Consider the following 23,552-nt stretch of genomic DNA (forward strand, 5'->3'; position numbering starts at 1 on the left):
TCCTTTTTAGAAATGAGCTTTATTTTCAACGCTATTTCGTTCTAAAAGCCTGCGTATTTCCTTTTTCCTCCCACCAGGTTTACCTACAAATCAGGATTTCAAAAACCACCAGAAACAAATCAAACACCTGTGGGAAGCAGGCGCCCACCACCAGCGTTTCATTTTGGAGATTAAAGCAGGACTCTTTCAACGAGGCTTTCTGTGCAAAACGCTGTGTTTCCTCAAATGAGGCTCATTGTTTTTCAAACTTGAAATCACCCACTTGAAAAGCAGACCCAAAAACCCAAGGTTTCAGAACTGGGTCCTCATATTACCGCATAAATCACTCTCAGTCTAAAAACTGTACAATTAATGGCCCCAACAGTTACTTTAGCAGAGGGCTTGAAGGCAAGGCCAAATTTCTCACAACACCCTCGTCCGGCCCTGCCAACGGCTCTGCACCTCTCTTGCGTGGGAGTCAGTCAGCCCTCACCCTCAAAATCCTGGGGACGACCGCAGGGCACAGAGTAGCTGAGCAGAGCCAGGGGGACTGGGAAGGAATATGGACGCACACCCAGCACTGCTGTCAGACCCAGCAACAGTGAACTTGCTCCTTATTCATGAACGCAGTGCAATAAAGAGGCTGCAGGAAACGTCAAAGCCAACCTTTCTGCTTCAGATCCTTGGACAAAAGTGAGTTTTAAAAATCTGTATAATTTGAACCAAAAAGGATGGTTATTAAAAGTAAAGAAAGAAATATCAGAAACGAGTTTCTAGTGAAAGCTTGGTCGAAGAGGAATTCCAATCCAACGAAATGATCTACACGTGTTCTTTCCTCTACGGGGAACCAGAGTTATGACAGCCCCTTACAGGAACCCTCCTGAAACTCCTCAAGTAGGCAGCATTTCAATGCAGAGACCAGAGTGAAAATATCTTTGAAAAGAAAACAGTGACGCGGCTGGGAAACCGTGAGCATCTTGGCGAACATTTTTTCCACCCACCACGAGCTTGGGCTTTCTGGGAAGGTCACCGGTTTTCCAGGCAAAAACATTCTTGAAGTTGTCAGGAACGCAGGGGAGGAGACTCAGCTTCTGGACGTCTGTTCCTGGTTTCGTATCTGGGGTTCAGGAGCCAAAAAGCCTAGAAAAGTCAAAGGGCAGAAATGTCCGTGAGGACGGGATGCTGGCGCTCTGAAAACACTTGTAGTAAATATTTTATCTCCCTGTTCTTAAGATTATTTTACATCATTTTGTGACTTTATAAGTAACTCTCCTGTTACACAACAATTTGAATATACTTAACACAAACAAACCGTACACTTAAAAAAATAAAAAGGGCCAGCCCGGTGGCGCAGCGGTTAAGTTTGCGCACTCTGCTTCAGTGGCCCAGGGTTCGCCGGTTAGGATCTTGGGTGTGGACCTAGCACCACTTGTCGAGCCATGCTGTGGCAGGCATCGCACATATAAAATAGAGGAAGATGGGCACGGATGTTAGCTCAGGGCCAGTCTTCCTCAGCAAAAAGAGGAGGATTGGCGGCAGATGTTAGCTCAGGGCTAATCTTCCTCAAAAAAAAACCAAAAAAGTAACTCATTTTAAAAGTACCTACTTTACATGAATCTGCAACATTTTAGCCCATTTTTTATTACTGCAAGTCAGTGGTGACTTTCATAAATAAAAAAAGACCTTTAAATAAAGAAATGATTACAGTTAACTCTGTTCCTTAAAGAAAATCTGGACTAGAAAAGGCGTGGAAACTGTAAAACTGTCCATGACGTTTGGGAATGGGAGCTAAGTTATGACCCAGGCCTATAGGGAAAGCCACAGAGCTGTTACAAAGATAAAGAAGAGGATTCTACCATCTCTGCAACATTTTCATCAACCTGAACTGTCTCCAAAATGAAAAGGTCACTGGAAAAATGGGGCAGGAACAACTGGATCACCACACGCACAAGAATGACACTGGATCCCTATCTCACACCATATACCACAATTAACTCAAATTAATCACAGACTATTAAAATTAAAACTACTAAGCTCTTAGAAGAAAATTTAGGCGTAAATCTTTGTGACCTTGGGTTAAGCAATGACTTCTTAGCTATAACAAAAACCACAAGTGATAAAAGAAAAAAGATAGATTGGACTTCATCAAAATTAAAAATTTTGTACTTCAAATGACACCATCAAGAAAGTGAAAAGGCAGGGCTGGCCCTGTGGCTGAGTGGTTAAGTTTGCATGTTCTGCTTCGGCGGCCCAGGGTTTCGCTGGTTCGGATCCTGGGCGCGGACATGGCACCGCTCATCAAGCCACACTGAGATGGCATCCTACATGCCACAACTAGAAGGACCCACAACTAAAAATACACAGCTATGTGCCGGGGGCTTTGGGGAAAAAAAGGAAAAATAAAATCTTTAAAAAAAAAAAAAAGAAAGTGAAAAGGGGCCAGCCTGGTGGCATAGTGGTTAAGTGCGCACATTCCACTTCTCAGGGGCCCGGGGTTCACCAGTTCGGATCCCGGGTGCGTACATGGCACCGCTTGGCAAAAGCCATGTTGTGGTAGGCGTCCCACGTATAAAATATAGCAAGATGGGCATGAATGTTAGCTCAGAGCCAGTCTTCCTCAGCAAAAAGAGGAGGATTGGTGGTAGTTAGCTCAATGCTAATCTTCCTAAAAAAAAAAAAAGAAAGAAAGTGAAAAGATAACCCACAGAATGGGGGAAAACACTTGCAAATCATGTATCTGATGATGGACTGGTATCCAGAATATAAAAAGAACTCTTACAATGCAGTAATAATCCAATTTAAAAAATTTGAATAGTCATTTCTCCAAAAAAGATATACAAATGGTCAATAAGCACAAGAAAAGATGCTCAACATTATTAACCATTGGGAAAATGCAAACTCCAACCTTCATATCCATTAGGATGGCTACAATCAAAAGGCTGACAATAACAAGTACTGGCAAGGATGTGGGGAAACTGGAACCGTCATACACTGTTGGTGAGAATGTAAATTGGTGCAGCTACTTCAGAAAATAGTCTGGCAGTTCCTCAAAAGGATAAATATACAGTTACTATATGACCCAGCAATTTGACTCCTAGGTACGTACCAGAGAGAACTGAAGACATACGTCTGCACAAAAACTTGTACCCAAATATTCATATCAGCATCATTTGTAATAGTCAAAAAATGGAAACATCCCAAAAATTCATCTACTGATGAGTGGGTAAACAAACTGTGGCATACCCTTAACAACGGAAAGCAATGAACTACTGACACCCGCTACATGAAAGAATCTAGGAAACACCATGCTAAGTGAAAGAAGCCAGACATAAAAGGCCACATAGTGTATGACTCCATTTATGTGACACGTTCACAACAGGTAAATCCATAGACACAGAAAGTAGATCAGTGGTTGCCAGGGGCTGAGGGAGGGGAGAACAAGGAGTGACTACTTAATGGGTATGGAGTTCCCCTCTGGGGTGATGAAAAAGTTCTAGAATTAGATTGTGATGATGGTTTCACAACCTTGTGAATATACTACAAAATACTGAACCGTGAGGACCGACTTCCACCTTGTACTTATAAATCCTCCACGGTGTGACACTCTCCTTTTCTCCCTATCTTTCCCCCCATATTTTAGTATGAAGATTTCAACATAGAGAAGAGTTAAAAGGACAGTTCAGTGAACACCCACATACACACCACCTACTTTCTGCAACGAACACTTGGCTTTATCATGTATCTATCCATTTATCCATCTCCCTTACTTGATGTGTTTTGAAGTAAGCTGCAGACACAGTACCCTTGGTTTGTAAACATTCAGGTGTATTCCTCCCTACATTTTAAGTTTCTCGTGACTTGTAAAATTTTCCAAAGTAGCTCAGCTCAAAAAATACAGAAGTGGGTGCAAGGAGTAGTGAACCATCCCTCTGCCCCACTAACTCCTTCAACAGTCGCAGCACAGTCACCTCCGTGGACAGTCTGGAGTGCATCCTTCCAACTCCTTCACTAGAAGTGTTTCCCTCACAGACTTCAGGCACTCATTCAGCATTTATTCAAGGTTTACTGCATGCAAATCACAACTGGAGGCCAAAATGTGCATGCAGGTGACCTATGGCCTTCTTTCCTAACATTCCCCGTGTAGACAGAACCTTCCAGCACACCATCAGTGATGGCATCGTCACAGTCAGTCCCACAAGCATCCTTCGAGTTACCTGACACTTCCTCTGTTCTTGGACATTTAGGTAATTTCCAGTTTTTTAATATCCTGGGAAAGTCAGTCACCGCCTCCCTGACAGAGTCCTCTCTGGAGAGAATCTCCCCTCACTCATGGCCCCTGCCCAAAGAGCCAGCCTAGGTCAGGGGTCAGCCCCCTCTTTCTGTAAAGAGCCACACAGTAAATAATTCAGGCTTTGCAGGCCAGGCCACCAGGTAGTGCAAAAGCAAAAACAGGCAGCAGGTAGACATGGCCCATGGGCTGCGGTTTGCCAACCCCGGAGCTAAGTGGTTTTGCTGGAGTCAGGAACCCCCAACCCAACTGGACCTGGGTAACACTTGGCTAGGTCACTCAGACTCTGCTCCCGGGAAATGAAATCAGGACACTGGCTACTGACTATGTTGGCCTTGGGGAGCTGAGCGAGGACGTCATGGAGCCTGAGGCTGCCAACCTGGTCACAGCCCAGCAGATGAGCAGTTAAGAAAGCTAGTCGGGCAAGAGAGGATAACAAAACTGATGGACAGAAAAGAACAGAATGATGAAAAAATTCCGATTTTCCCCCTGTCCCAGGACCTTTGCATATACTGCTTCCAGCGCTACTGTCTCTCTCCAGCTCTGCCAATGGCAGGCTCCCTCTTGTTCTTTAGGTCTTGATTTAAATGGCACCTTCTCAGCAAGCCTCACTGATCACCTGCTAAATTGAGAGTCCTCTCACATTAGCCACCTCACAATTGATTTTTCCCTATTTGCTTGTTTCCTTTCCTTGTTGTGCGTGTTATCCTGTACATTCGCTGATGGCAGGGACGATGGGTGTCTTGGTCTCCGCTGTCACCCCAGAGCACAGCCCACAATGAACAGTTGTGAGTGAAGGAATGAATGAATGGACAGGTGGGAACCTAGAAATAAAGGCTGGAGGAGCCCCCAACTCTGTTCGCCTTCCTGTGAGTCCTGCTCACGCTTCCTATGCTGTTCTGTGAATTCCCTGATGTCTTCGTGAGCCCTCTCTGTACCTGGGCAGGCCTCATCCGAGCTCCCAAAAAGGGTCTCTCGGGGTATACACCACAGGCCTCGTTCTGGGCTCTAAAACATCCCGTGACACAGTGAAACCCTTCCTTCCTCGCTCTCCTAGGTCCTCGAATCATCTGCTCAAACAGCCCCTGGCCTGGCACAAGCACTGCCCGGCAACCCCAAATTCAGCACCTCGATTACTCAGGACAGCTGACTTTTCATTTTCATCCTCTTTGGGGGAAGCACACAGGGATAAGCCCAGAATCGCAGAGAACATCAGCTTCTTCTGTTTCTTCCCTGAGTTTGTTTACTACGAGTCTCATAATTCATTACCAGCAGCATCGGAATTATGGCCCCGACACCGGAACGAAAATCAACCCGACTGGATTTTTTTAGCCTAATTAGAAAATGGAAAGAGGCATAAAAACAGAAGTCAAGTCTGAATACACTGCTGCTGGCTTCCAGCTGGGCAGGGGCAGGATCCAGTGGCACGCTTGCCATCAAGCCACATTTTCCACCTTGGCAGATGCCAAGCGCGGCAGAGCTGGTGAGGGCGACAGGGCCACAGCTCAGGGCAAGGCCTCCCCTGGCAGCCCCTGCCGAGGGGCCAGACACAGCCAGGCCATGGAGAACGCCGTGTTCCACCAGAGTTCTAGCCTGGATCGTGGTGACAGAGTTGAACCCCTGTAGCCCCTAGTTTCTTCTCTAGCTTGGAGAGTGCTTATTTTGAAAGCAGAAAGCGTGACACAAAAATGTAGTCTGAGGATACAGAGAATGACCACCAGGTAGATCGCTCCGGAGAACGACGCTGAGGCCGTGACACTGAAGGGGACTTACACGATCATGCAGAACATCATGAAGACGTTCCACAGGGCGATGAAGATTCGGAAGTATCTGAGGCTCAGTAAGAACTCCCGGATGTTGTCACCTGCAAAGTCAGAAAGTGTTTTTATAAGGACTGCTACCATTTCTGCTGGCCCAGCTGCAGCGTGCTTCCGCTGTCTCTGCCTCGGGTTCCAGTGGCAGCAGGCCTTCCCTTTGGGCTCCCCAACCCTCAGCACTCAGGCTATGGCTCCCAGACCAATCCCATGAGGGCACCAAGCCCCCAGCCTCTGACTGGCTCACTGAGGGGCGCGTGACCCAAGTGTGCCCAGTGAGAGTCAGCCCTGGGAGTTCTGCCCCAACAACTGGGATAGTTGCTTTCTGCCAGCTGTGCTGGGCTAAGAAGTTATAAACCCAGTACTCCAGGGCAGGGGTCAGGTAACCACAGCCCGGGGCAGAAGCTCGCCCCTGCCACCTGTTTCTGAACGGCCCAGGAGCTAAGAACGGTTTTTACACTTCTTTAACGGTTAAGAAAAACATAGGACATTTTGTGAGATGCAAAAATTACATAAATTCAAATTTCAGCATCAGAAATAAAGTTTTACTGGAATACAGCCGTGCTCAATCATCTACATATCGTCCACGGCTGCTTTCGAGCTGCAGTGGCAGAGCTGAAGTGTTGTATCAGAGACTGCATGCAGCACAAAGCCTAAAATATTTACGATCTGGTCCTTAACAGAAAAACGTGCAGAGCTCTACTCTGGGGTCACCTTTGTCGATACAAGCCAGCCTGATAAATAAAACCAACCCAGAAGGAAAAAGAGAGCAGGAGACGGGTACACACTGGAGAGCTGGTTTGTGCCCTAAACGCAAGTGGGCCTGAAGACGGCTCTACCTTTGGACATTCCCATTTGCTTTGACTACTCTGAGCCGGGTGTTGACGGTTTGCAACTAAAAGCATACTGATTCGGACGAGGAAAACGGGAGTTCTGCTGTGGTGATGACTTCCTCTCATCCCCTGATGCCGAGGAACAGAAACTGCTCCGAGAAGAGGTCATTTGGTATGTTAAGACTCCAGAGACCTAGATTCCAGAACCTTACTGCAGGGTTTCGAGCCTCTCAGCCTCCCTGGCTAGGCCTCCAGGATGAAACAGACAGGCCTGGGTTAAGTGATGTAGAGGGGTGCCACCCACAGTATCATCGGCAGACTGGAGCTGTCCAGTAAAGACGGAAGACCGGCACGAGCTGAGAAATGTCCCCAACAACCCAACGTGATGGCCACCTAACGATGCTGTGCCATCCAAGTGTGTGGTCAGCGTGTGGTCTTGCTGAACAGGGCTCAGACATGTCCAGTACTGTCCAAGCCACAGAGTTAGCCACATGCGGCACAGCCTATGTAAGTGTTGGCCCAGGACAGACTGCAAATATCAGAGATGGGTCCATCTCCAGGATGTGTGAGAGGCGCTGCTCAGCAAGGCCCTTCTCCGAGCCCAGGATCATGAAAAGGGGCTCTCCTGCCATCAACAGATGCCAACTGAAGGCCACTAGTTCCCAGCAGCAGCCAAGTGCAGGAGACATAGGGAGGAACAAGACAGGTGTCCTGCCCTAAAGAGCTCACAGCAAGGACAAATACTAAAGAAGTGATCAGACGTGATTATTCACGTGACGAGGGCCACGGCAGAACACACTGGGGGGACCCCACCTAGTGCGTGTTGGGGAGGGGTCAGAAGACAACTCTCTGAGGAAGCGCATGAGCTCCGACCTTAAACGGAGACAGGAGTTTACTGCTCTTCCGTGGAGGTGACATGGGCCAGTGTCTGACTTGTCTGTTCCCCAGTTTCCTCCCATGCAAACGGGGCTGATGAGGGTCTGGGAAGACCTTGGCACAGTGCCTGGCACACACCGAGCCCTCAACAAACGCAGCCACTATGGTATTAGGGTCAGCCAGGTAGAGGATGGAGGGCAAGGAACCCTCTCTGCAGGGAGAGGGCCCTGGCTGGAGGGAGCCTTGCAGGGAGCCCCTGATCAGGACACAGCCACCTCAGGCCCAGTCTCCCACCCATCACAGCTCCTATTCAGATGTGGGCCACAGCCTCAGGGCCTGGCAGGCTGCCTTCCACAGAGCAGCTAAGCAATACACACAGCTGCTGAATGAATGTACGAATGAATGAATGAACAGATGGATGGTCCAGTGACTGAGAGAGCCACCTCTGGGGTCAAAAGACCCAGGTTCTTGGGCCTGGCCCGGTGACACAGCTGTTAGGTTCATGTGTTCCGCTTCGGGAGCCCGGGGTTGGCCAGCTCGTATCCTGGGCGCAGACCTACACACTGCTTATCAAGGCATGCTGTGGCAGCGTCCCACATATAAAGAAGAGGAAGACAGGCATGGATGTTAGCTCAGGGCCAGTCTTCCTCAAAAAAAAAAAAAAAGAAAGAAAGAAAAACCCAGGTTCCAATCCTGATCCTGTCACTGACTTGCCAGGTGGCCATAAGCAAGTTAAGCCACATCTCTGAGCCTCAGTTTTCTCATCTGTAAAATGTGAAAACGCCCTTACCTTTTAGGAATGAAGGTGAAATGAAACACCCATGAGAAGCACCTAACAAGGTAGCCACCACCAGGCAGGCCTCCAATAAAGGGGAGCTGTTGGACTGTTTTCAAAACCACTGCTCTTCGGGGTTCCCCTCACCTTTGGACAAAGCTCGATCACCGGACCCACCACCTCGTCTGCGACGCCACCTCCCAGAGCACCTTCCTTCCACACACCCCAGCCAGGCAGCAACCCCATCACCGCCCCCACCTGACGCCCCCTCCTTCACCGTTTCTTCCTGGTGTAGGAAGTCTGTCCCACCCCATAGTAGTACAGCCCACAAGGCAGGACTGACTTTGGTCTTGTCCCCTGCTCTGTCCCCAGCATCCAGCACAGTGGCCAGCATGTAGTGGGTGCTCAGCAAATGCTCGATGAATGGATGGATGGATGGATACCACAGTCATGGGCAGGGCCCATTAGATTCCAAACAGTCACTCGAATAAACTCAGCAGGAAAGTGTACATGCCAGGGCCTCCGGGGACCAGGCAGGTGAGATGACGTAAAGACGAGAGGGCTGGGGCTGGGAGGAGGTAAAGGCCACAAGCCTTGCTTCAGTGGGGTCCTGCTTCTCAACCCCATTCAACAGGTGCCAAAAGGTCATTGAACCCCGAGTTGTAGAATGTTCTGATTTTTCTTGAAAAATCAGACATCTGAATTTCTTATATGACATTTCCTGACTTATTTGAAAGCTAGTGTTGGCATCTAATTACAAAACAGAGGACAGGTCTACAGTACTCTGAAAACAACAGCTCCTGGTGAAGCTGTTCATTCACTCAATCATTCATTCATTCATTCATTCATTCCTGCTGGAGTGCTGGCATCGGGAGGGCACAGGGATGAGCTGAAACTAGCTGCAGCCTCTTCTCTGGAGCTTAAGGTCAAGTGTGAGGGGCAGACATTTGCCAGATGACAGCGCACATAAAAAAACTATATCTCTGGGAAGTGACCTGAGAGCTGACCTACGCGGACAAGGGGAGGTCTGGTAGGAGGAAGAAGCCCGAGACAGGTGGGCAGAAGCCACACCCTCAAGCCCGTCACACAAACACGCGCACACACAGTTCAAAAGGACCTGGTGACAAAGAACTGCCCTCTCTGAAACGGAGCGATTCCAGAGACCAGAAAGGAGGCCTTACCTGTGCTGGGCTCCCGTGACTCATCCCCAAAGCCCTGCGTATCCTTCTTTTTCCTGCAAAAAGAAGCAAACAGAGTCCACTTTCAAAGGGACATATAGACTGCTCAGTCCCCTGGCCCTGACCCCCAGCTCAGAGGGGAGCTCTAGCCCTACCGCTGACTTGCTGTGTGACCTCGGGTGGTTCAACGACCCTCGCTGGGCCACCCCCTGCCCCGCCAATCACAGCTAGGCCTGCAGCCGCCGACACGGTGTCCGCGGGTGCCGGGTGCGGGGCCGAGGGTACGGGGAGGGCTAAAAGCTTCTTAAGGGGTGGGCCTGAGGCTCACCGGGGCTGCGTGCGAGCAGAGGGACACGGGGGAACGGAGCACCCGGATTTGAAGTCTGGACGAGGGGAAGGTCACAGGAGGACAGTCCAGGATGGAGGCGGGGCCAGAGGACGGGCTGGGGCTGGGGGCGGGGCCTGGGGCGTGGGGCGGGCTCGCGCCCGGAGGGCGGGGCTACGGGTCCCCGGGGGAACCGCGGTGCGACGCGGCCTACTCACAGCTTAAAGTTGAGCACCGCTCCGGCGTTCATCAGCAGCGTCCTGCGGAGGGAGAATGCGTTAGCTGCGCCGCCCCCACCCCGTCGGGCCCTCACGCCCCAGCCTCTGGTCCCCCGAATTACCCGAACAGCAGGACGTCCCCGATCATCGTTACGACCGAAGCTGCAGTCAGAACCGGAAGCGGAAGCCCTGGCGTGGGCGGGGAGAAGAGCACGAGCCAACCAATCTAGAAGCAGCGCTGGCGAAGGCTGGGCCAGTCGACGGCCAAGGCAGACAGCTCCCGCCCTCTGCAGGCCAGGCCCCCTTAGCAAAGACCTAGCCTCCCAGCTGAGGATGCTCAGAGGGTGGCGAAGAAAGGGCCGGACGAGCTGTGACGTCACCTAAGGGGCGGAGCCATCTGGGGCGGCATTGGAAGCGTGACGCGCATGCGTGAGGGCTCTCGAGAGAGCGGGGCTGCTTTTACTTCTCCTCAGCTGGGGTCTCGGATGAGGCTTCTGGAGAAACTGGGCCCGCTAACCACTGAGCAGCACGGGGGAATGGGTCCTGACGCAGTGGGCTCTCCCAGGCATGGACTTCCATGATTGGACTCCAAAAGGCGGTCCTCCTAGGCCCCACGGAGGTGGGGATCCCCACTAGTCGGGCATTACGGGGGCTGGGGTCCCACGGAGGACAGGGGTCCCCACGGGGTATAGAGGTCGTGACTTACGGAGGAGTGGGATCATGACAGCTCCATCGAGGACAGAGGTCCCGACCGAGTGGACCCTGTGGGGCACGGGGGAATGGGGTTCACAATGATCGGGCCCCACGAGAGATAAGGGCCCCATCCAAGCGCTCCACGGAGGATGCGGGTCCTAATCGAGCCTCCTAATCAAGTGTGGGGTCCTGACTGTCCGTCCTGCCTGGGTGGGCTCCATGCGAGACGGACCCCTCAGTGGACAGGCCCCCCGTCCAGCTGTCACTCCACAGGGCTCCGCACCCCGCCTCGCTGGGCTGAATGGGGTCGCGGTGGCCTGAGGGACAGAGCAGGACTCTGATCCGCCGGGATCTGGAGAGGGCGGCCGCATGATCCCCGTCGGGGCCAGCCGCCGCCCCTCCTCTCCCGCGGGGCCGGGTTGGGGGCGGCGCCTGGCGGGCGGGGCGGGTCCAGCGGCGGGGGCGCAGTCTCCGGGCGACGTGCGGCGGACGCACCGGGCCGGGGGCTGCGGTGGGACCCGGCGGGCGCCATGGACCTGCTGTCGGCGCTGAGCCTGGGCGAGCTGGCGCTCAGCTTCTCGCGGGTCCCGCTCTTCCCCGTCTTCGACCTCAGCTACTTCATCGTCTCCATTCTCTACCTCAAATATGAGCCAGGTGAGCCAGGGCTGGGGGCTGGAGGGGGCTGGTCTCGTGGGCTTGGGGTGAACCCGGGAGTCTGAAAGGGGAAGCCCTGCATCGTGGGGGGACAGTCCCAGGGACTGTTTCGGGGGAGCAGGCAGGTGCTGGAATCATGGGGTTCTCCCACACGGGGGCGGGCACGGGGAAGAGAGGTGAGGGAGGGCCAGGAGAGAAGCCCCGGAGATGGTGGGGCTGGGGGAGGGGAAGCAGATGAGGGCTGGAAGGAGAGGAGTGATTGTTCAGAGGAGGGGGAACAGGTGCTGGGGAGGGGGCAGGGAGAGAAGGTCAGGCATCCCGGCTGGGGAGGATCGCATGAACTTGGGCAAGGGGAACGTGTCTTGGTGAGGGCGCATGCAGGGGTCGGCGCTGCCGCCCGGCCAGAAGTCCCGGCCGCCCGCAGCCGTGACCTCCTTCCTTGCCCTTGGCCCGCAGAGCGGGAGCGGCAGCTGAGTGTCTATATAAGGGCCGGCCGTGCTGGGGGCTGTGATCAGAGTCAGAGAAAGTGACACCGGTGCCCCCTCCCCGCTGCGGCCTTGGGGCAACCTCCCCTCCCTGCTCCTCGGCCCGGGCCCCGCTGGACCTCTGCGCCGGCGGGAATGCCTCCAGCCCTGGCCCCGATCCTTTCCACTTACTGAGCAGAACCGGTCCGAGGGCGCCGTGATTTGGGGTCAGTCTCCTCCACCAGCTCCAGACCCCCGCAGAGACTCGCAGGAGGGAAGACCTCACTTCTTGGATTTTCTAAAAACATGTTTTTAAAATGATGGCAAATGGCCTCCTTAGAATGTGTTCTATTTTTATACAAGGTTTACTGAATGTTTCTTGTTCATCTTCCACTATTTTCATTATTCTAGCCTACTAAATAGACTAAAGAATTTAGCTTGAGAAAAAAGATCAATCACCTGGAAACTTTGTGACCCTTTCTCCCACTTAGATGCAGATAACCCCTATATTCTCTTCTCAGAATGGAAATAGCTCTATTTCTTTTTTCGGATGATAAAAATAGGTGCTCATGTATATTTAAAAATCCAGTTGAAAGCCCAAAGGAAAAAAGATAATTACAGCGGACATGGTGGCCACCTTTCCAGACCTCTCTTCTAAACATTTATGCCCCTGTAGTCATCGATGTAGACGCATGATCTTATGCTAATAGGATCATGCTCTGCTTGCCAAGCATTTCTGTTCCGTTTTATTTTTTCCAGTCCACATGGCAGAGCCTGTTTCTTTAAAAGCTCTTCTGGAGAGCAGTTACTTTGCAAAGCAAAATAAGCTTTGTGTTGTCATAGTGTGAACACTGGGCTGTATTTCCTGCCTGGGGACGAATTTCTAGTGGCTCAGGCCAGTCCCCTCGGTGAGTACAGAACCCAGCATACCTTAGCAAATCTAAAACTGTGGTGGCCAGGAGCCTTGTAGGGATATGGGACACAAGAGTCTGGAGGAAATCGGTTTCAGGGCCGGCAGGGAGCATGCAGAAGGGTTCCGGACATTCCTGCCAGAATCATCTGAACCAGGGGTACTGGAGCCTGGAGGTTGAGAAGGTTCAGTGGTTCTCAGCCTTGGCTACATGTTAGATGCTCCCAGGGGCTCTTAAACCCCCGTCTCAAGACCACCCCAGACCAACTGAATCAGAACATCTGGGATCAGGCCCTAGGGGACTCATGTTTCCAGCTTCCCTGCCACAGTGATTGCTGTCAAGGCGGAGAACCCCCTGCCTAGTTCAACCCCCTCCTTTTGTAAATGAGGAAATAGGAAAAAGAGGTCAAGCTAATTTACATACACAATAAGCCTTCCGTCCCATGGCTGGTAGATGGTGGCCTTGGGATTCGATCCAAGGTCTCCTGTACCCCAAGAATCACTACGATTGCTCTGGATACTTCCTTCTCCTTAACAAAGGGAGATGTTGGACTTAGCTCTTAGCCCCCAGTCTGAGGTTCCTGCTGAGCCTGTGTAAAGGTTTCATCTCAGAATCCATGTGCTGATTGCAGGACCAGTTCCAGAATTTTCCGGACCCCTTATTCAGACATTAAGAATTTCAAGACGGTGACAGCAGAGCACTAAACTGAATGTGGGCCCTTCTGAGCGCAGGAGTCCTGGACGACTGCACAGATAGCACACTCGTGAAGCTGAGAGCCAACTGGACTTTAAGGGACAATCTCTGAATTGGGAGTCAGTTCTGCCTCTAGTGCTACGTAAACCCTGGGCTGGTGGCTGTGCATCGTCAGCTTCAGTTTACTCATCTGGGAAGTGGGCTCATTGGTATGATAATCCTGGATGCCCTTTCCTGGCTATTGTGAGGCTCTACTGAGCACTTCACCAGTGGTGGGGTATAAAGCACTTGTGAGAGGTAGTTACAGTTATTTGTAAGGCCATAGGGGAATGTGTTTTCTGGGATGCAGGCATTTTCTGGGTCAGGGTTTCCTGAGACTCCTGGATGAGGATGAAACACAGAGTGGTCCTCAAGTGAACAGCATCTGCGTCCCCTGGAGCTGGTTAGAAATTCAGAACGCCGGCCCCCTGCAGACTTGCCAAATCATAATCTGCATTTGAACAAGACCCCACACAAGCACACTAAATGTTTGAGAAGTGATGGACTAAAAGAGGCTGGAGCTCTTATGAAACCTGGAGTTCCTTGGTGGGGCAGGGAGGTCCACAGCCCGCTCACCTCCAGGACTCCTAGCTCTATGCAAGAAGAAAGAAGCAGTGGGTGCTGGCTGCATGATTGAAGGAATGAGTGAACGAGTGAATGCAAGACAATCCTGGATACCTTAAGCCCTGACCCATGCAAAGAATCTTCCAGACCAGTGGTTCTCAAATATGGCTGTATATTAGACTCATCTGGAAGGGTTTTAAAAATCCTCTTGTCCAGGCAGGGGGACAAGCATTAAAGTCAGAATCACTGGGGGTGGCACCAGCATCAGTATTTTTTAAAGTTCCCCAAATGAGAACTGGCTCTCTGCACCAGAGTTTCCCAACCTTAGCACTAGTGACAGTTGGGGCCAGATCATTATCTTCAGTGGGGCCGTCCTGTGCGTTTCAAGATGTTTTGCAGCATCCCCGGCCTCGACCCACTAAATGCCAGTAGCACACTTCATTGTGACAATTACTAATGTCCCCAGACATTGCCAGTGTCCCTGGGGGCAAAGTTATCCCAAGTTGAGAACGTTGATCTAGACTGAGTCTCAATTGCCAGTGCTTCCAAGGGCCGGTCAGATGATCCATGGGAAGCAGAAAGCCAGCCTGGTGGGGACCATCCACAGGTGAGACCCAGCCACGCGCTTCTCTACCTGGTTGGGGCTGGAACCACCAAAACTGAGTTTTCAAGGGAAGCTGGAAATGTGATTTGCACCTCCCCATGTTTCTGTGTGACTGTTCCAATACTTACTTTCTTTTTCCTTTTTAAATTACAAGAGACTTTACTTTTTAGAGCAGTTTTAGATCCACAGCAAAATTAAGCAAAAAGTACAGTTTCCATATACTCTCTGGCCACACCCCCAACATACACACAGCCCCCCCGACCGTCAACACTCTGCACCAGAGTTGCTCATTCATTACAATCAATGAATCAACATCATTATTATGTAATCATTATTATCATATATTATCAACATCATTATAAACCAAAGTCTTTAGTTTACATTAGGGTTCCTTTGTGCTGTACATTTTATGGATTTTGACAAGTGTATACTGACATGAATCCATCATTATAGCGTCATACAGAGTAGTTTCAGTACCCCTAAAAATCCCCCAAGCTTTACCTATTCATCATTCCCCACTACCCCCAACCTCGAACCCCCACCAACCCTGATCTTTTTACTGTGTCCATAATTCTGCCTTTTCCAGAATGTCATAGAGTTGGAATCACACCGTCTATAGTCTTTTCAGATGGGCTGCTTTCACTGAGCAATGTGCATGTAAGGTTCCTCATGTCTTTTCGTGGCTTGAGAGCTCATTTCTTTTTGGCGCTAAATAATATTCCGTGGTATAGATGTACCACAGTTTGTTTAATCACCTATTGAAGTACATCTTGGTTGCAGTTTGAACATTTTAAAAACACTGCGCGGTGGGGAGTGGGGGAAGGACCGGCCCGGTGGCGCAGCGATTAAGTGCACGCATTCTGCTTCGGTGGCCCGGCATTACCCAGCGGGGATCCCAGGTGAGAACTTATGCACCGCTTGGCAAGCCATGCTGTGGCAGGTATCCCACATATAAAGTAGAGGAAGATGGGCATGGATGTCAGCTCAGGACCAGTCTTCCTCAGCAAAAAGAGGAGGATTGGTGGCAGATGTTAGCTCAGGGCTAATCTTCCTCAAAAAAAAAAAAAACAAAAAACGACACTGCGGGAGGCCAAAGAGAACCATTCCTTGATCTCTGGTTTGAACTGCAAGCTTTTTGAGGGCAGGGGGCTGCTCAACCTCCAACCTTTCAAGGCAAGGGCTGCCATGTCCATTTTATAGGGAAGGAAACTGAGGCAGAGAGCTAGGTTCAAAAGCTCAAGAAAAGAGGACTTGTCTTAGAGTCGCTGAGAGACTGTAAATAGAGCTCATGTGTTCAGACCTCAGACTAAATATCACAGAACACAGGGCAGGGCTGAAAGGCTGTGGGGGTCTTCTAGCACGTCCTTGCCATCCACAGACAGGACACTGACCCCTGGAGAGGGGATATTGTGGAGTCTGTCAAAGGCCAGAACTAGGGACCACGTTGGGGCTTCCCCCTCCCTCCTAAGCAGAGCTGATGTTTATAAAAATCCATCCACTAACAGTTCCACCCACAGGGACGTTCCGTTTCAGTTCAGCTCTGGGCATAACACCCGCGTAATTGCTAAGCACTAAGCACTTGCCTGTCATCCTCACAGGCACCCTTTGAAATGAGGGACAGCGCCGGGGTGACCACGTCACTCAGGTTTGCCCACAGCAAACGTCGGCAGTCCCATGTCCCAGGAACCCCTTTCTCAGCCAACCGAGATGCTCAGTCCCTCTAGACAGCACCCCGTTATGTACACTAGCAAACTGAGGCCCAGAGAGGGGAGTGATGGACACGCCAGGGCTCTCCAGTGAGGGGGCTGCTTTGGGGGCATACCTGCCATTGAAACCCACATTCTCTTGCTTCCTTGTGCTAGCACAGGGACAGAGCCAGGACAGTTTCTCGGGCACTGCCTTGCTTTGGAGCCTCTGGGCAGGCTGTCCCTGTCAGCCTCAGCCTTCTCCTCTGTGGCAATGGAGAGACTCGTCCTGTCCTTCTAGGGTTACTGGGAGGGTAGTGAAAAGGATAAGAAGTACACCGCCTTGAATCGTCAGTACAGTTCAGTGACAGGGTGCTCTCATTATCCTCTTTTGACAGCAGAGGAAACTGAGGTGGGGGGGGAGGGGCAGTCCTTTGCCCAAGGTGCCAAGGCCACGCCAGAGTGAGCAGCGGAGCCAAAACCAGAGCCTGTGTCTTTTCTCCCAGGACTTGCCCATAATGCAAACACGGGAGCCTGCTACAGTCCCACAAAACCCAGACTCCCGCCCTCACCCCCTCTCCCTGGCCTCGGTTCCTGGGATGGTCCCAGAGGGCACGAGAAAGACCCTGGAAAGAATTCAACCCCTGGGGGTTATTTTTAAATGGAGAGGTATCCATTTCTGCAAAACATGGGTGCCTCACCTGACCCGGCCCCTGCAGGACCCACCAGCTGCTCCGAAGGATTAACTCTCAGCTGGTGGTGTTTTAAATAGATGCCCTGGAGAAGAGAGGAGAGCAATGTGCTTCATCCTTTAGGACCTCAGCAGCTGCTGAGACTGCAGACAACCCTTGAGGGCAGGGAGAAGATGCGCTTTGGGCTTGAAACGCCGGGGTGAGATAAAGGAGGGAAAATTCTATTCCAGCCTTTGATAGGGGTTGGGCAAAGAAGGGATTAGGGTTTCTGCCTGACAGAAGGAAAGGAACCCAGAGAGAAAAAATGGTTTTTCCAAGATCACATGGTTAGTCCATGGAGGTGGCAGAGAGAAAAAGGAGTGTGTTGATGAATTACTCTTCAACAACTTGTATTAGGCATGTTTCCTGATTATAAAATGTAGTGTGTGCAAGAGAATAGATAAAGAACTTGTGGTCTCTTCCTACAGGGGAATACTATACAGCAGTGAAAATGAATATTACCCTTGAAAATATCATGTTCAATGTAAGAAGCTAGATGCAAAAGGCCAGGTTATATGATTCCACCTATATGTAATATATAAGTTCTAGAACATTTCCATCACATCAAAAGAAAACCTCATTCCCATGAATAGAAACTCCCCATCCCCCTTCCACAGCCCCTGGCAACCACCAACCTGCTTTCTGTCTCTGTGGATTTCCCTGTTCTGGACGTTTCATATCAGTGGGATCATAGACTGTGTGACTTTTTGTGTCTGGTTTCTTTCACTCAGCGTGTTTTCAGGGTTCATCCATGTTGTGGTATGTGTCAGGGCTTCATTCCTTTTTAAGGCCGGATGCTATTCCACTGTGTGGATCTACCACATTTTGTTCGTCCATTCATCTGTTGGTGGACACTTGGGTTCTTTCCACCTTTTGGCAATTGTGAATAGTGCTTCAATGACATAGACTTTTAAGAGTGTTCCTGGAAGCTATTGCTGGGTTCTTATGGATAGGGTAGCATGGCACCCCACTGCCCACCCAAAGGGCGAGGCCTCCTGTTCCTGGATCCTCATCCATGGCCATCAGCAAAAGGGGCAGGTCGTGAGGGCCCCACGAGGGGGCTCAGTGCAGACTGTGCGCATCCGGTGATCATGCGGGACAGCACTCAGTGTCCTGCCTGCTTAATAGTCATCAGGAGACTCTTGTTTTTTCTGGTTTTGGTGATAAAATATTTCATACACCCAGAATAAATATTACCGATACCTCTGTGTCCTCCACACAGACTTAACAGATATGGACAAAGATTTGCTTCAGATCTGGGTTTTTTTGTTTTTCTTTCTCTTTTTTGGGGGGAGGGGATAGTGAGGAACATTGGCCCTGGGCTAACATCTGTGCCAATCTCTCTTTATTTTGTGTGAGGGGCACCACCACAGCATGGCTGCGTGAGCAGTGTGGAGGTCTGTGCCTGGGATCTGGAACCCGTGAACCCCGGGCCACCTAAGTGGAGCATGTGAACTTAACCACTATGCCACTGGGCTGGCTCCTCTTTTGTTTTTTTTTAAAGAAATAGTGACAGACACGGCCAGCCCTGAGACTTCCCCCGTCCCTCCCTGTCTAGATGTGACCACTGCCCTGAAATCAGCCTGTACTATTCCCAGGACTGTGTTCATACCTTCACCTCTGTGTGTGTGTCCGTGAACTACATGGAGCATTTTGTGTTGTTTTAGATGCATACATAAAATATACATAAATGTATCACTTCGCATCCTAATTTTTTCACTCTGCAATATCCTGATGGGATTTATCTATGTTGTTAAATCGAGAGCAGTGGTTCTCAACCAGAAGGGATCCTGTCCCCAGGGGATATTTGGCAATATCTGGAGACATTTTTGGTTGTCACAACTGGGGTGGGGGGCTTGCTACTGCCATCCAGTGAGTAGAGGCCAGGGATGCCGCTCAACGTGCTGTGGTGCACAGGACAGCGCCCACCACAGCAGAGAATGATGTGGCCCCTTCCGTCAGCAGAGCCACAGTTGAGGGTCTACATCTAATTCACTTTAAATAGCGTCTCTGTCATCTTCCGCTTTGTGTGACTCTCCACCCCTCTCCTGAGAGACAGGAGACTTGACTTTCTTCTGTTGTAGCACTACGGCAATGAAACTCTCCTCACCAGGTCTCTTTGCCCACATTCGCTGGTTTCTTTTGGGTCAATAGCAAGGAGTGGAATTGCTGGTACACGGGACACACAGCTCCCAATTTCCCCAGTATTATCGAATGGCCTCCGAGGTGATTATCTCCCTTGGTCCCCCAGACTGTGTGAGAGGGGAGACTTGGGCTTTCTCCCTCTGGAGGAGGGGAGGGTATCCGCCCACCCCCACCCCCCACGTCTCTGTGAGTTGACAAGCTGAGAAGAAGGCAGCTCCTTCTACAGAATAGAGAGGGCTTCATGCTTCTTTCCCCAACACGGGCGTTAGACCCAGGAGAGAGCCCAGACCTCATGTGGGAAGGTGTGGGGTCTGTGTGGCTCTGGCTTGGTCACTTGCTTGCTGGATGTTCAGCCCATGCCAACCTGACCAGTGTATCTTGCACCGCGTAACCTTAGCTCTCGGCTCTCCTCCGCCTTCTCCCTTGCTCTCCCTCTGCCTGTATTGTCATTGCATCGCGCCCCACGCCCCAGTCCCTGCTCCATCCCCTAGGAAATCCCTGCTCGCTGTTCAGATCTCTGCTTAAGCGCCACTTCCTAAGTGAAGTCTGACTTTCTCCACTAGGATAGTCCCCCGGTTACACCCTTCAAAGCACCATGTGCCTCTCCGTTATGAGGTCTGCCCTTCATCTGTGGGATTATTTAACCATGTTGCCTCCCTGCCAGAGCAGGAAGCTCACAAAGGCAACGTCCAAGCCAGCTCTTCTGTGGCTGCATCGCCAGTGCCTAGCAAGGGCCTGGCACACAGTCGGTGCTCAGAAATACTCACTGAATGCGTGGGTGATCTTGGGTAAGCTGTTTGACCTTGAGGAGACTCAGTGCCTCATCTCTCAAGTGCTGTGTTAGTTTCCTGTGGCTGCCATAACGAATGACCACAAACTGCGGGGCTTAAAACACCGGAAATTCGTTCTCTCGCAGTCTGGAGGCCAGAAGTCCAAAGTCAAGGTGTCGGCGGGTGAGTTCCTTCTGGAGCTCTAGGGGAGATCCTTTCATGCCTCTCGCCTGTTCCCGGGGCTGCCAGCAATCATTGGCTTGTAGATACATCGCTCCAGTCTCTGCCTCTGTCTTCACGTGGCCTTCTGTGTGAATTCCCTTTGGCTGCTGTAACAAAGTACCACCAACTGGGTGGCTTAAACCAGAAATTTATTATCTCACAATTCTGGAGGCTGGAAATCCAAAATCGCGGTGTCAGCAGGGCCGTGCTCCCCCCAGTGCTTCTAGGGAGGAATCACTCCGTGCCTCTTCCGAGCCTCTGGGGGTGCCTGGTGCCCTTGGTATTTCATGGCTTGTAGCTGCACCACTCCAGTCTCTGCCTCCGTGTCCATATGGTCTTCTTCCCTGTGTCTCATCTCTTCTTATAAGGAACGCCAAGCGTTGGATTAGGGCCCACCCTAATGACCTCGTCTTAATTACATCTGCAAAGACCTTATTTCCAAATAAGGTCATGTTCACAGGTACCAGCTCTGTGCCTGCTCTGTGTCTGTGTCTCCTTTTCTGTTCTTCTAAGCACACCTTCATTGGATTCAGGACGCACCCGGATACTCCAGGATAACCTCATCTCGAGATCCTTAACCTTAATTACATCTGCGTTGACCCTTTTCCAAATAAGGTCACATTCTGAGGTTCTGGTGGCCGTGAATTGTTGGGGGAAGAGGAGGGGGACACTGGTGCCTCCTATAACTCACTACAGGTGGGGATATTGATCCCTAGGTTGAGTGTGGTTGAAAGCCGGGGCTCTGATTGCTGAAAAAGCCTTGAGGGTGGAGTGAGGGCATCGAGCTGCCTGTGACAAAATAGTAATTCAATAAATAAATGGAGCAGGTGAAGTTGTTGTTATAATGTAACCAAAAGTGCCCAATACAACCTCAGTGCCTAGGAGGCATTCAGTCCACTTTTGCTGGAATGTAAACTCCCGGAGGGTAGGAGCTCCTTCATTCATTCCCATTTGTTGAGCAGCTGCTCTATATCAGGCACAAGGCCACACACTGGGGGGGGGGGTCAGGAGCAAACGAGGCTGATGAGGTCCCTGAACTCACCGAAGAATTAAGATCAAGTCAACTTGTCGAGGGTATCGATTGTGTGTGTGTGTGTGTGTGTGCGCGCATATATACACATATACATATATGGCATTTATGTCAATAGTTCACACGTAGTCCATGGAATGGAGAGGCCAAGTGTTCAGATTTGACAATTTAGACACAAAAGGCAGCCAATCCCTAAACAGAAAGAGGCACTTTGAACTGTTCATTGCTTTGATCAGTCTTTTGATTAATAGATCACATAATTGTGGCCGGGTCATCTCACGTCCACGTTGAGTGGGGTTTTCATTGGATTTGAGGACGTCGTTTGAAGACAGTCATTGGTGTGAGCTCTGGCCGTGAGAGCTGGGTCGCTGTGTCTTACGGCTCCATCCTCAGGTCGTTCTCTGGAAGATGGAACTAGTTGGGGAGACAAGGAATCGAGATGATGAAATAAGTTGTCACACCAGGAGACACCCAGGTTCTGACAAGGGGTGTGGCTGTAGAAGGTAATGACTTTATTAGCATAAAGTTAGAACCTAGCTATTTATAAAGATTCTGAAGACTTTAAGAGGAGAGTACAAAGTGTAAGAATTTGAGTGCTAGCCATTAATCCTGTACCCCTGGGGTTTTTTGTAAACTCGTTTTTTAAGAACTACACCCTGCCCTTTATTTTAATTTGAGATTTTTAAAATAGTTTTTATCTTGAAAGAGTTGAAGACTCACAAAAAATTTCAAAAATGATATGAAAAGTTCCCGGTCCTCTTCACCCACCGTCCTCCCATGACAACATCTCATAATGATGGCTCATTATTACAACCCGGAAATTGACATCCGTACAATACTGTTAACACCAGCTACAGACTGAATTCAACAATTTTTGCATGCACTTTTTAAAGATTTTATTTTTATTTTTTTCCTTTTCCTCATAAAGCCCCCCAGTACATAGTTGTGTATTTTTAGTTGTGAGTCCTTCCAGTTGAGGCATGTGGGACGCTGCCTCAGCGTGGCTTGATGAGCAGTGCCATGTCTGCACCCGGGATTCAAACTGGCGAAACCTGGGCCACCGAAGCAGAGCACGCGAGCATTTGCGTGCACGTCTGTGTGAGCACCGAATTCCCGTTTTCAAACAAAATCTTGTGCTGCACTCTGAGATGATGCCCTATCTCCCTCCTCACTCTGTTCGTGTAATTCTACCTTCGAGGACCCCCTTATCTGGCTTTGCTCATCACCCTGCACCACTGCACACACATGTGCGTGCCCTGTGCTTTCCCCGTCCGTCCCAGCACTAGTGGCTTCCCTCTGCCCTGATGACACTCCCCCAGCAAGACCGGGCTAGGGAGCTCTTCAGCTCCACCTTTCAAGTCCCTTCTGCTCTGCCTTCCCATCTGGGGCCAAGCAAAGCTCTTTTCCCAGCAAGTGACCCTTCTCCATACAAGGGAGGGAGCACAACTCAACAACAAAAATACAACCCAACTTTTAAAAAATGGGCTAAGGATACGAACAGACAATTCTCCAAAGAAGATAAGCCATGACCAACCAGTGCGTGAAGAGATGCTCAACATCACTGATCATTAGTGAAACACAAATCAAAACTACAATGAGATACCACCTCACACCCATCAGGATAGCTACTACTAAAAAACAAGAAACAAGTGTTGACAAGGACGTGGAGAAGTGGAACCCTTGTGCACTATTGGTGGGAATGTAAAATGCTGCAGCCACTGTGGAAAAGAGTCTGACAGTTCCTCAAACAGTTAAACATGGAATTACCGTTTAATTCAGCAGTTCCACTTAAAGAATTGAAAGCAGGAACTCAGACACTTGTACACTTGTATTCTTAGCAGCACTGTTCACAATGGCCAAAAGGTAGAGACAAGCCAGATGTCCCTTGACGGATGATGGATAAACACAATGTGGTCCATCCTTACAAAGGAACATTATTCAGCCTTAAAAAGGATGGATGTGCTGACACATGCTACAACATGGATGAACCATGAGCACATTATGTTCAGTGAAATAAGCCTGACACAAAAGGACAAATACTTTGTGATTCTACTTACATGA

At 50.3% G+C, this 23,552-nt stretch overlaps 2 protein-coding genes across 11 annotated transcripts in view; one reads left to right on the forward strand and one right to left on the reverse strand.

Moving 5' to 3' along the window:
* On the reverse strand, nucleotides 1–20,294 carry SMIM7 (small integral membrane protein 7). Of its 5 annotated transcripts, none has more exons than XM_070519357.1 (8): nucleotides 20,237–20,294; nucleotides 12,290–12,395; nucleotides 10,993–11,048; nucleotides 10,409–10,475; nucleotides 10,287–10,328; nucleotides 9,747–9,799; nucleotides 6,041–6,131; nucleotides 1–1,119 (listed from the first exon to the last, which is right to left on the reverse strand). In XM_070519357.1, exons 3-8 carry the CDS (start codon nucleotides 11,006–11,008, stop codon nucleotides 1,104–1,106), a joined length of 285 nt encoding a protein of 94 aa, XP_070375458.1. In that variant the 5' UTR covers nucleotides 11,009–11,048; nucleotides 12,290–12,395; nucleotides 20,237–20,294; the 3' UTR covers nucleotides 1–1,103. The 5 variants fall into 5 exon arrangements, 4 of the variants coding, with proteins under 4 accessions (XP_070375458.1, XP_070375460.1, XP_014721391.1 ...); XM_070519359.1 differs by lacking the exon at nucleotides 20,237–20,294 and adding an exon at nucleotides 12,717–12,792 and having other exon boundaries at nucleotides 10,409–10,573; XM_014865905.3 differs by lacking the exon at nucleotides 20,237–20,294 and adding an exon at nucleotides 12,557–12,769 and having other exon boundaries at nucleotides 10,409–10,573.
* Nucleotides 10,626–23,552, forward strand: part of TMEM38A (transmembrane protein 38A) — a 20,534-nt gene continuing 7,607 nt past the window's right edge. The window contains exons 1-2 of one of the 6 annotated variants that reach the window (XM_070519354.1): nucleotides 11,426–11,633; nucleotides 21,885–21,994. Coding sequence is in view for 1 of the 6 variants with exons in the window: in XM_044774257.2 (XP_044630192.1) it covers nucleotides 11,510–11,633 (124 nt within the window). In the remaining 5 variants the exon portion in view is untranslated. Of the gene's footprint in view, nucleotides 11,634–15,688; nucleotides 15,808–20,274; nucleotides 20,423–21,727; nucleotides 21,995–23,552 lie in introns of those variants that run through there. The other 5 variants (XM_070519352.1, XM_044774259.2, XM_070519353.1 and 2 more) reach the window with 5 other exon arrangements.

This window comes from Equus asinus, chromosome 10, assembly GCF_041296235.1.
Source record: "Equus asinus isolate D_3611 breed Donkey chromosome 10, EquAss-T2T_v2, whole genome shotgun sequence".
NCBI classification, from domain to species: domain Eukaryota; kingdom Metazoa; phylum Chordata; class Mammalia; order Perissodactyla; family Equidae; genus Equus; species Equus asinus.